The following is a 13,381-nucleotide window of genomic DNA, read 5'->3' as shown; positions in this document are numbered from 1 at the left end:
GATGCCATAGGTAGAGTAAGACAATTTTCTTTCTGAAAATGTGGTTGGCAGATTGTGTAAGATACTTCCATACCAATATTAGTGCATTCATAAAATGCAAGCTTTTAATCTCACAATTCCCCTGTTTACTTAATACCAGATTTCTAGCAACGCTCACTCAAAGCTGGAAAACAATATTGTGAACCAGAGAACTTTACACCTCTAAGATAAACATGTGCTTTGCACTGAGTATCATATGGTACACGCCAAGCAAGCTCTCTACTTTTCGAGCAAATCATACAGCATGGGTTTTATTGATCCCTATTACTCACCTGTCACTACAATTTTATTCTGTGATAGATCTAGGACCCTAGCTCTCTCACTAAGAGGTAGCCTCTGAGTCAGAGTCCATAGATTTCTGCTACTCAGGCCAGTAAGATCTGAGGAAATGTGTTCTGGAGAATTGCAAGATCAAGATGTTTATTGCTTTAGCAGTTTTATCATTCACTTGTGGCAAGTAATTGACAAGAACTGATCCTTTGGGGTCAATACATGCTTGGTCCCTGTCTTCACTCTTATAAGACTGAGTCAAGATAAAATAGACTAAAAAGAAAATTGAAGTAGAGTGTGATACAAGTGAACATGAATAACCACTGTAAATGCTATTAAATTACTGAGAAGAGGCCTAGAACCTGACCTGTTGGAGAGATGATATCTGACATTATATGGCAGCTCAGCTTAATTACAATATCTCTGAGTTTCAGAATCCATGTCAGTGGACAGTTGGAGAATAAACGGGGGCTATTTTAGCCCCAAGAAGGAAAGAACAAATCTCTTTTGCTGAAATTTTTGATAAGTTGCTAAAAGTATGACAATGCTTTTTCTTTCTTTCTTTCTTTCTTTCTTTCTTTCTTTCTTTTTCTTTCTTTCTTTCTTTCTTTCTTTTTTTTTGACAGAGTCTCACCCTGTCACTCAGGCTGGAGTGCAGTGGTATGATCTTGGCTTACTGCAACCTCTATCGCCTGGGTTCAGGCAATTCTCATGCCTCAGCCTTCCGAGTAGCTGGGACTACAGGCCTATGCCACTAGGCCCAGCTAATTTTTGTGTTTTTAGTAGAGACGGGGTTTCACCATGTTGGCCAGGCTGGTCTCGAACTCCTGACCTCAGGTGATCTGCCCACCTCAGCCTCCCACAGTGCTGGGATTATAGGCAAGAGCCACCACACCTGTTTGAATACTAGCCATCCACCAGGGCCAGGAGGGACGAAGTGCCATTAATGTGTTCTCAGAGTGCTGTGCTACTAACTAGAACTGGGCTCATGGAAGCTCCTCTGGGGATCTGCCTGCCTCTAGCCATCTCCTATTGGTCCCAGGTAGCACCAAATACTTCTTTCCAGCCACCTCCCTATCTCAGATCAACTCTCCTCCATTCCCACCCGACAGTGTACTTGCCCTTTAGAACTCATTCTAGAAACTGAACGGGCTAGAAATGGGGGCTATTCTTCTGGGCCATTATTTCCCCTCCTCAAATTCCTTCAGTTACTCAAATTTCTTTAATTTTCTCCAGACGATCAAAGGTTACAGTTTCTCAGCATTGGCCCAGCTAGGATACTTAGAAACGCGTGATTAATAATTTGTCTTTTGTGTTTTAAGAAAGATCTCCACAACAAACCTGGATCCCCTTTTGAACAGTCCTTTCCTCATGCCTACCAGTGTTTGAAAATAAAAGTTTTCTATTAAAAAAAAAAAAATCACCTCAGTTTCTTTACATACAGCCAATGCCAACAAAACTGTAGGGCTTGGGTAGGGTTGGGAAGAGAAACTTTGGAGAGGGAAAAAAAGAAAGACAAGGCAACAACCACAGACACTCTCTGCTTGGCTGACTGGTTGGGGCACCATGATGAAATTAGCATTTTTTGTGTACAGATTAGATCATGAGTCAATTCAATTTTGCATGCGTTTTTCTGAGACTGTCTCTACTCCAACACGTTGCAAAAGTGAGCACACATGACGTCAAGATACCGCTGTGACTCGGATTCGAGCCGAAGTTGCTGCGGCAACACAGAGTACTAACCACTATACCATCACAGCACGCCACCAGAGGCCGCTGCCTGGAGGGTTCTTCCTTTGCTCATTTCTCAGGAACGGTCTATTTTTGTCATCTAAAGAATGGTGCACTGTCTTCCGTCCTTATTTACACACCTACCCAGTTTACTTCCTTATCCACTCCCTGTCCCCAGTATTTTGCTTATGGCAAACAAGCCAAAGGTAACACAACTTGTTTCATTATACAGATTTTTCCCAGCGTGGTGGTTCTTTTTTGGGATTGGTAATACTGTGCTTGTAAACTTATTACTCTCACTTCTATGTCCAACCCACGCATGTCTCTTGCTTAGTTTAGCAGTGTGGTCCTCAGATCTTTGGCAACAAAAGGAAGAGGGCGCTGCTTTGAAGTGGACCTGGCGGATCCCATTTTTTGCCAAACTAGTAAGAATCTTTGGGGGCTTGGCATGGAATCTGGCATCCCGACAGGTGCCAGAAGTGAGTTTCTCGTCACGAAGAACTATGTAGCTTCGTCCTGACCCAGGCACCTATGAGAAGCCCCTGAGGCGCTCCCGCACTCAGCCTGCCCACCTGAGCAGTCAGGAAATGTCTGGCGGCGCTCGCACCTCAGAGTGAAACTTCTTTCTCCCTCTCATACCTAGTTTGCCAGAAGGGGGAGATAAGAGAGTGCCTCTCCTGTGGCTCCAAAGCTCTATGGGACTTCCCTCCTGCCTCGCTTGCTGTTTTAGGAACGCAGCCTCTAGAGTCAAGGTCCTGGTCGTGTTTTCCCCTTGATACTAAATGATGTTTTTTCTGTAAAATCATTCTGGTCTTAAACTCCTGAACTCAACTGATCCGTTCCCCTCGGCCTCCCAAAGTGCTGGGATTACAGGAGTGAGCCACCGCGCCCGGCCTCTTCTCTTTAACTGGTTAAATTTGTTTAATGCTTCAGCTTCAACTCAAGGAATCTTTTCAAATCAAGGAAGCTTTTCTTGACCTCCTGTCTCCATGCAACATATGGTTCCTTGATTTTTTTTTTCCTTCCTTCCTTCCTTCCTTCCTTCCTTCCTTCTCTCTCTCTTTCTCCCCTTCTCTCCTTCTTTCTTTCTCTCTCTCTCTTTCTCTCTTTCTTTTCTTTCTCTCTTTCTTCCTCTTTCTTCTTCTTTTTTTTTTTCTCAGAGTCTCGCTCTGTCACCCAGGCTGGAGTGCAATGGCACAATCTCGACTCATTGCAACCACCACCTCCCGGGTTCAGGCCATTCTCTTGTCTCAGCCTCCCAAGTAGCTGGGTTTACAGGTGTAAGCCACCACGCCGGGCTAATTTTTGTATTTTTAGTAGAGACGGGGTTTCACCATGTTGGCCAGGTTGGTCTCCAACTCCTGACCTCAAGTGATCCACCCGCTTCGGGCTCCCAAAGTGCTGGGATTACAGGCGTGAGCCACCATGCCCGGCCACTTGATTATTTTTCACTTTTCCTTTAGTGCTCTTATATCAGTTTGTAATGTATAATTCCAGAGTTATTTGATTAATGTCAGCCTCCCTCCTCCTTCTCCAATATGCCCCAAGAGGAGGTTTCTATTTTGTTCAATAGTCTATCACTAGGGCTCCCCATTTGGTAGGTTCCTTATCAATATAATTTGACTGCAGAATGAATGAATGGATGGGCAGAGATTACAATCCAAAGCTATATGAAAGCAACTTCATCCAGCAGCGTCTGGCCCAGTTCAGCAGGCTTGCCTTTTGACCTTTGATGGGAAAACATTGGTAATAATTTAAAGAAAGGTTGGGAGGTCAAGAGAGGAGTATTGCTTGAGGCCATTAATTTGAATCAAGTTTGGGCAACATAGTGAGATCCTGTCTCTATAAAAAAATAAAAAAAATTTAGCCAGGCACAGAGGTGCATGCCTGTAGTCCCCATTACAAGGGAGGCTGAAGCAGGAGGATCACGTGAACCCAGGAGTTTGAGGTTGCAGTGAGCTATGATTGTGCCTCTGCACTGTAGCCTGGGCCACAGAGCAAGATCCTGCCTCTAAAATAATAATAAGAAATTTAAAAACGAAGGGAGTTCAAAACCACCGCTGCAGCTATCCATAATAAAGCTCAGCAGAGCCAAAATAATGTGCTTAATTTCCTAAAAATTTCTTTATCTCCTTTCCTCTGTCTGGATTACACAAAACTATTCTAATTACTAATAGCTTTACTGAATGAAGAATTACCTGTTTCCTAACTTTTTTTTTGAGACGGAGTCTAGTCACCCAGGCTCGAGGGCAGTGGTGCAATCTTGGCTCACTGCAACCTCCACCTCCCGGGTTCAAGTGATTCTCCTGCCTCAGCCTCTCGAGCAGCTAGGACTACACGTGCATGCCACCATGCCTGGCTAATTTTTTGTGTTTTTAGTAGAGACAGGTTTTCACTGTTTTAGACAGGATGATCTCGATCTCCTGAGCTCGTGATCCACCTGCCTCGGCCTCCCAAAGTGTTGGGATTACAGGCGTGAGCCACTGTGCCTGACCCTAACATTCATTTTTTTTTGATCAGGGAAGAGACCTAAGGGCTTTCTCAGTATCAAAGACATGAGCTTCATCAAAGAAAATGCAGCCAGTAAGGAGGAGAATGCAAGCTGCCTCTGTCTCAAGTCTCCTTGAATTGGATCTCTCTTTTTCCTTTGCTTAGGGCCTTCCTCAACCCCATTCAGAAAGCTGCTGTGAATGAAAGTGCTTTTCAGCATTTTCTGCTGGGATGTTTTTGGAAATTGGGTTGATCTGCATGTGCTTCTCCATAAAAAGAGAGAAAAGCTGTATCTTTGATGTCACAGGCCTAGAAAAAGGCCTCTTTCCTTGTGCTTATTTTGAAAGGACACTTTGAATATTTAATCTGACACATTCACTACAGTGATTCTGAGAAGAATAAGAGACAGGCTGGCACAGTTGAACCTACCAGTTCTACCTTTACCAATGGCATGCAGTCTTCTACGTCTGAATTTCTAAACTTTCTGTAATAAATAATTAAAAACCCTCTTTCTTTCAAGGGAATAGTTCAGCAATATTTTCCTTCTTCTCCTGTATTATTAAAAAAATATTCTATTTGATCTCTATAGGATCTTTCATTTCAGCATTCAAAGCTTTTATTTCTTTCATCTGAAAGAAATGTTCTCTTGCTTTCACTTTTCCTTTCAGCTATTGATAGTGCTGTCTTTCAGTTTATAGCCATATTTCCTCAAAGTGTCATCAAACCCCTATTTTATTTCTTTCATCTCATTTCTTTATTACACTCCTTCATTTTGCTTTCTTCTCCAACATTCCACTTAAACTGATCTATTACATTTCACAAGTTGAAATGGCTATGTTAGTCCTCAACTTATATGATTTCTCAACACTATTTGATACATTGGATTTCTCCCGCCTCTTAGAAACTGCTATGGTCTGAATGTGTTCCCCAAAATTCTTTTTTTTTTTTTTTTTTTTTTTTTTTGAGACGGAGTCTGGCTCTGCCGCCCAGGCTGGAGTGCAGTGGCCGGATCTCAGCTCACGGCAAGCTCCGCCTCCCGGGTTCACGCCATTCTCCTGCCTCAGCCTCCCGAGTAGCTGGGACTACAGGCGCCCGCCACCTCGCCCGGCTAATTTTTTTGTATTTTTTTTTAGTAGAGACGGGGTTTCACCGTGTTAGCCAGGATGGTCTCGATCTCCTGACCTCGTGATCCGCCCGTCTCGGCCTCCCAAAGTGCTGGGATTACAGGCTTGAGCCACCGCGCCCGGCCCCAAAATTCTTATGTTGATAGTTAATTGCCAATGTGATAGTATTAATAAGTATCAAAACAGTGGCCAATATGTAGAGCCATCTCTCTATATCCAGAATGCACATGTCTAGGAGTCAAGAGGTAGAGGTGTGAGTGCCACTTCTCATTATTACTCAGTGATCCATTTGGACAATTTTTTTTTTTTTTTTTTTTTTTGTTGAGACGGAGTCTCGCTCTGTCGCCCAGGCTGGAGTGCAGTGGCCGGATCTCAGCTCACTGCAAGCTCCGCCTCCCGGGTTTACGCCATTCTCCTGCCTCAGCCTCCCGAGAAGCTGGGACTACAGGCGCCCGCCACCTCGCCCGGCTAGTTTTTTGTATTTTTAGTAGAGACGGGGTTTCACTGTGTTCGCCAGGATGGTCTCGATCTCCTGACCTCGTGATCCGCCCATCTCGGCCTCCCAAAGTGCTGGGATTACAGGCTTGAGCCACCGCGCCCGGCCCATTTGGACAATTTTTATCCTATCCCTGTGACCTTGATTGAGCTCTGAGGGAATGGGTGTCTTTGTGCCCAGTGGATAAATGTTTCCACTAGAGAGCATTGTCACTTTTCAGATCAATTGAAACCTGAAAACTGCTTCTGGCCATTTTAGTCTTTTCATATCACTGAACCGATATGCAGGGCAAAGTGTCCCTCTACTTGGAGTGATTGCTCCCAATTTCTAGGAGGTAGTTTGGTGTCTGCTGTACAACGGAGGTTAGAGAATACAAAAAACAAAAAACAAACAAAGAAGTCTCTAAATGTTTTTTGCCCACAAGCTATGGTCAATTAAAAATTGTGACAATGAGATAAAGACCACAAGGACACAGATCCCACAGGAATAAAGGCATATTTTATACTACTGGGTAAAGAATTCAGCCAATGTGCTGACGGAAGTCAGGATAACAAGAAATGAATTTTATTTTTATTTATTTATTTTTGAGATAGGGTCTCATTTCATTGCCCAGGCTGGTGCCCAGGCTGGAGTGTAGTGGCATGATCATGGCTCACTGTAGTCTCAACCTCCTGGGCTCAGGTGATTCTCCCACCTCAGCCTCCCCAATAGTTGGGAGTACAGGCATGCGCCACTATGCCTGGCTAATTTTTTGTATTTTCTGTAGAGTCAGAATCTTGCCATTTTGCCCAGTCTCATGTTGAACTCCTGGGCTCAAGTGATCTGCTCCCCTCGGCCTACCAAAGTGCTGGGATTACAGGCACGAGCCACCACACCTGGCCTAAGAAATGAATTTTAGAAGAAAGCTGTGATTACTAACCTAAGCCTCATGATCAGCTACAGAAGCAAGGTTCGTAACAGCTTGTATTATGTTAACTAAGTACTTCTCACTTTTTACCCCAGTACATTCTAGGAAGGTGACAACTAACATTTTAGTTTTAAAGTAGGATTATGAACAAACTGGCATCACCCCCATGAGCTGACTGTGATTTCACAAATTCCATGTTGGAATGCAATGCAGACTTTTCACCTGAGAAAAGGATAGTACATGCCAAAGGACAGAAGGGATGGACCGTGCTAGATATTTACTTTTGCCAGCCTAGATTCACTGTCCCCTTATTTCATCCTGTGTTCCTAGGAGGTTGATCTATACATGAATTTGATCCCTGCCTTTTGGCTTCTGGTCGAATTTGGCTGATGAAAAGTAAAAATATGTCAGAGAGAGGAAGGAGTTCTTTCTGTTTCCAGATTTTCTTTCCTCCCATTGCCCCTTGGGCCTAGGTGTGGTAATTACTTATATACGGTATTAGCTTCAAAATACTGCACTATCTCTTGTGGCTTCCTAACACCTTGCTCACTTCTTTGTCAATATTCAAAGCACCCAGTTGGTTTTTTTCGTTGTTGTTGTTGTTTGTTTTTTGGGACAGAGTCTCGCTCTGTCACCCAGGCTGGAGTGCAGTGGTGCAATCTCAGCTCACTGCAACCTCCGCCTCGCGGGTTCAAGATCCTGCCTCAGCCTCCTGAGTAGCTGGGATTACAGGTGCCCACCACCACACCTGGCTAATTATTTTGTATTTTTAGTAGAGACGGGGTTTCACCTTGTTGGCCAAGCTGGCCTCAAACTCTGGACCTCAAGTGATCTGCCTGCCTCGGCCTCCCAAAGTGTTGGGGTTACAGGCATGAGTCACTGCATCCAGCCCAAAGTACCCAATTTGAGTGACTCATCTTTTTCCTGATGGCTGACATATTGACCTCTTTTAGCTTATATGCTGCTGTGTTTACAGATATTAAATGAAAATACAAATAAGATATTTACTTTCAAAATATAGTCATTGATATAGAGTTTAAGCCGATAAGAATGATGATCTTAGCCAAAAGGCTGAAAACACTTGCTCTTAGTCAAAAAGCTGAGAAGCGATGATGATACGGAGTTTAAAAACCTGATCTGGGCTGGGCGCGGAGGATCACGCCTGTAATCTCAGCACTTTGGGAGGCTGAGGCAGGCAGGTCACCAGGTCAGGAGATTGAGACTGTCCTGGCTAACATGGTGAAACCCCATCTGTACAAAAAATACAAAAAAATTAGCAGGGCATGGTGGCACATGCCTGTAATCCCAGCTACTTGGGAGACTGAGGTAGGAGAATCACTCGAACCCAGGAAGCAGAGGAGGCAGTGAGCCAAGATCGCACCACTGCACTCCAGCCTGGACTACTGAGCAAGACTCCATCTCAAAAACAAACAAACAAAAAAAACAAAAAAAAAACCTGATCTGGTAAACCCAGAAGGCATAATGTGAACTAGGAGTAAGAGAATACCTCATTGAGGAGGTGCCATATTATGAAAATTGAAGAATGAATAGGAGTTACCCAAGGAGAGGTTGGTAGGACAAACACTCTGGGCCTAGGAAATAGCAAGTACAAAGCTACAGGAGTACCAGATAAAATCAGACAGGCCAATCCCTGAATATACTTTCTAATTCTAGTCTGACAATTTTATAAAATCTTATAGCTTCAAGCAAATTACAAAATGCACTGGTTTCTTCAAAAATAGCAATTTTGCTGTAAATAGAAAAAAGTGTAGCAATTCTGTTGTGAATAAAGTTAGCCTTCAATAAGTCAAGCAATATCAATGTACACCAGCAATTTTATCTCCTTTTTTTTTTTTTCTGGTATTTTCCTTTGTGTGATTCCAAGGAATATTTGCGATCTCAAGTTGATTTACTGATGGCCAGTTCTGAGTCCAGGTATCAGTCAGCCTTGTAAACAATCAATATTCCTCCCAGGTGTTTACTATTTCACACAGAATCTAGCTTCCCAGGTAAGTGAAGCCATGTCAATAGTTAGCCTGATATAAAGTTACATTATTTTGTCCTTAGTTAAGCACCCTTCATTATCCATAATCACATGTATTTCTCAGATTTTGTCATTGTTAATTATTTAAATCATGCAGCTCCTCTGGGGTATAAAACTTCACATATTTTTAGATGTGACTTTACTATTTTGATTTTATCAGAATTATTCCTTACAAGGAATGCATGACGACGACTCCATCTGTAATAGGTATGAAGATGAAGGGGAATGGTGGAACTGAGGAAAAGCATGTATGTATGCATTTTTTAAATTGTATGTGTCTTAAAAATATATTTTTAAAAAGTATATAAGTGTGATTCCCATTTTCAGGAATCTTTAGCTATTCACTTTAAACTATTGTAAACACTGTGTGAATAATTAAGTCTAGCTTTATTCTTTCTCATTTGGTATCTATTAATTCAAATACGATCATGATACTCTTCTGACAGACCTTTCAACATCTCCCTTTAACAATTCTTACCCGGCCGGGCGCGGTGGCTCAAGCCTGTAATCCCAGCTCTTTGGGAGGCCGAGACGGGCGGATCACAAGGTCAGGAGATCGAGACCATCCTGGCGAACACAGTGAAACCCCGTCTCTACTAAAAATACAAAAAACTAGCTGGGCGAGGTGGCGGGCGCCTGTAGTCCCAGCTACTTGGGAGGCTGAGGCAGGAGAATGGCGGGAACCCGGGAGGCGGAGCTTGCAGTGAGCTGAGATCCGGCCACTGCACTCCAGCCTGGGTGACAGAGCAAGACTCCACCCCCCCCCAGAAAAAAACAATTCTTACCCAAGTTTTTATATACCTTAGACTAAAGCACATGAGACCAGATAGTTAAGAAAAGGCAGTTATGTGTGTGTTCCATGTTGAGTAGATAATATTCTGATATATAGCTTTCTCTCCTACTAATTGAGAATCTGATTGGATAAGTAACACTACACTTTCTTTTCCAATTTAGAGTCCAAACAATACCCACCTCAAAAGGTTGTGAGAATTAAGTAAGCACATTCATATTGCATATGTAGCCCATAAGTTGTTGGCACCAAATATCTCTTCTATGTGATTTTTTGTTGTTGTTGTTTTTGAGATTGGAGTCTCACTCTGTCGCCCAGGCTGGAGTGCAGTGGCACAATCTCAGCTCACTGCAACCTCCGTCTCCTGGGCTCAAGCGATTCTCCTGCCTCAGCCTTCCAAGTAGCTGGGACTACAGGCAGCTGCCACCACACCCGGCTAAGTTTTTGTGCTGGGATTACAGGCATGAACTACTGCGCCTGGTAAATGTGTTTCCACCTGGTTTCAAACCAGGGACTTTTCACGTGTAAGGCAAACGTGGTAACCACCATACTACAGAAACTCATTCCATGTTTTTTTTTTAAAGGTTCCCTCTCCTCTCCTTTGAGCCTCAAGTATTCATTCTGAAGTTTCTTCAGTATGGGGTTAAACTGGATTATTTCTCAGAATGGGAAAAGTGAAGAGATTTGCTGAATCTGGAGTAGGAAAAGTCAGTAGAAAAATCTCCCATTTCCTTTGTAATTGTTTTCTATCACCTTCCATGTGCAATGATTGAGGCATTTAAAACTCTTGCAGGAGTATACCAAACTAATAAAGATTTTTAGAAAGTCTGCACATTTTCTTATTTCTCTAAAAAGAAAAGAGCACCCCTTCACATTCCCTGATGAAAGTAATTACAGGCTCATGCCTGTAATCCCGGCACTTTGGGAGGCCAAGGCGGGCAGATCATCTGAGGTTAGGAGTTCCAGACCAGCCTGACCAACATGGTGAAACCCTGTCTCTACTAAAATTACAAAATTAGCCGGGAGTGGTGGCACACGCCTGTAATCCCAGCTACTTGGGAGGCTGAAGCAGGAGAATTGCTTGAATCTGGGAGGTGGAGGTTGCAGTGAGCCGAGATCAGCCCATTGCACTCCAGCCTGGGCAAAAAGAGCAAAACTCCATCTCAAAAACAAGAAAAAAGAAAAAGAAAAAACGTCAAAGAGCAATACCAGCTATGCACTTATACATGCTGAAGTCAGTCTCACAGATACTATCATCGACCTTAACATTGATATTTATAGTCATGTTAATGTATGTCATAGACATGGAAATACACTGCCCAGATCCTCCTTCAAGGAAGGGCTTGCAGCCCAACTGCAGAGAGCACAGTTAGCAGATAGACACCAGCTGTGAGCTTCTTTAGTATTTGCCTCAGCTGCAGAGCTCCTCCCCACTCAAGGCTGCATCCTTCCCCAGGGCAGTCCTCACTCAGTGACCCACAAAGGAGTTAAAAAAGATGGTCTAGGGCCCCTTTGGCCCAGTGTGGGGGGCAACTTGACAGGCATACTGGCTGAGTATACATAGCTTTTTCTCTTACTAATTGAGAATCTGATTAGATAAGTAACACAACACTTTCTTTTCCAAATTAGAGTCCAAACAATACTCACCTCAAAAGGTTGTGATAATTAAATAAGCACATTCATATTGCATATGTAGCCATAAGTGGTTGGCACCAAATATCTCTTCTGTGTGGTTTTTTTGTGTTGTTGTTTTTGAGATGGAGTCTCACTCTGTGAGACCTACATAGATTGAAAAAAAGTGAGAAAGGTAGCTATCAGGGAAGAGGGAATTTAAAGCGCAAAGGCCTTAAGACAGAAAATGTGTTTGGCATTTTGTGAAAATAGCCAGAAAGCCTTGAGGCTATGAAGTAAAAGCAGGCAAGTAATATCAAGTTGGGGGTCGGTGGGGAGGAAGGAAACTCATAGGGCTTCCTAGGGTAGGTAAATTAATGTGGACAAGCAATCAAAAGCAATAGCAATCCTGATCTAATAAATTTGATAATACAAATTAACGAGACAGAAAAAGCCATGTTGTATCCTGAGTTACTAAAAGAGTGCATTAATACACCTGCTCCAAAGAAATGGGACTAAGGATTTACAAATATGGGATTCAGGAAATTCTGCATACCATATTCTCCTCCCATCGGAATCAAATTGTAATGCAAATGAGTCACTAGACTTTCATCACCTGGGTAAAGTTACTCTTAAGAGTTAGACCACTTAAGAATCAGGCTGACCTTTCTTGCTTTTCAAGAATACTTAGAATTGCAAAATTTGCCTTTAAAGAGTGGCGAGTATATCCCATTTTTATGGCTGTTTGACAACACTATTAATGTAATATAATTATTACACTGGAGGCTGGGCGTGGTGGCTCACGCCTGTAATCCCAGCAGTTTGGGAGGCCGAGACGGGCGGATCACCTGAGGTCAGGAGTTCGAGAGCAGCCAGGCCAGCATGGTGGAATCCCGTCTCTACTAAAAACACAAAAATTAGCTGGGTATGGTGGTGCATGCCTATGATCCCAGCTACTCGGGAGGCTCAGGCAGGAGAATCGCTTGAACCTGGGAGGTGGAGGTTGCAGTGAGCCGAGATCGCACCACTGCACTCCAGACTGGGCAACAGGGAAAGACTCCATCTCAAAAACAAACATAAACTCTGGAATTAGTAAATAGACTTCAGGGATTTGCAGATTTGATTTCACTTACTACCCCTGCTGAATAAGCTTCTCCGGTGTATCCTACACTAACTTGTGGGTCTTCATTGCCTTCCAGTGGATTGTTACATCTAGAAACATTGTAAAGAGTTGCTCCAGCCCAACCGGGAAAGAAACGCTTTACAATGTGATTTAATGAAACAAACATGAAGTAAAACAAACATGACTGTGTCCAGCTTTCTCTAGGACAATGTAGAGTGGCTCTAAAAAGAGCCTTTGTTTTTCAGTTTTCACAACCTCGCTCCTTATTTGGCCTTATGGTGGCTCTCAGTCTTCTTAGGCAGCAGCACGGCCTGGATATTGGGCAAAACACCACCCTGCGCGATGGTGACTTTGCCCAGCAGCTTGTTGAGCTCTTCATCGTTGCGGATAGCCAGCTGGAGGTGACGCGGGATGATGCGGGTCTTCTTGTTGTCGCGGGCCGCATTGCCAGCCAGCTCCAGGATCTCAGCAGTCAGGTACTCCAGCACCGCAGCCAGGTACACCGGCGCGCCGGCCCCAACCCGCTCTGCATAATTGCCCTTGCGTAGTAGGCGGTGCACTCGGCCGACAGGGAACTGAAGCCCAGCCCGAGAAGAACGGGTCTTGGCCTTAGCGCGAGCTTTACCGCCTTGCTTGCCACGTCCAGACATACTGGTCACAACTTACTTAAAGTAGCCAGCAAAACGGAAGTAGAAAGGCAGCGCCTTTTATAAACACCATTGGGCGCGAAAAAGAAGATATGTCATTGGTTAGAGT

The 13,381-nt window shown here is 43.6% G+C and overlaps 1 protein-coding gene across 1 annotated transcript; it reads right to left on the bottom strand.

Annotated features, from left to right (window-relative positions):
• Positions 1 to 12,836: 12,836 nt before the first annotated feature.
• Positions 12,837 to 13,325, bottom strand: LOC117086857 (histone H2A type 1-H). The gene has a single exon (XM_033216466.1). The coding sequence runs from the start codon at positions 13,273 to 13,275 to the stop codon at positions 12,889 to 12,891; it is 387 nt and encodes a 128-aa protein (XP_033072357.1). The 5' UTR covers positions 13,276 to 13,325; the 3' UTR covers positions 12,837 to 12,888.
• Positions 13,326 to 13,381: the final 56 nt, after the last annotated feature.

This window comes from Trachypithecus francoisi, unplaced genomic scaffold (genome assembly GCF_009764315.1).
Source record: "Trachypithecus francoisi isolate TF-2019V2 unplaced genomic scaffold, Tfra_2.0 Lachesis_group10, whole genome shotgun sequence".
NCBI lineage: Eukaryota > Metazoa > Chordata > Mammalia > Primates > Cercopithecidae > Trachypithecus > Trachypithecus francoisi.
This window is presented reverse-complemented; position numbering and strand designations above follow the sequence as displayed.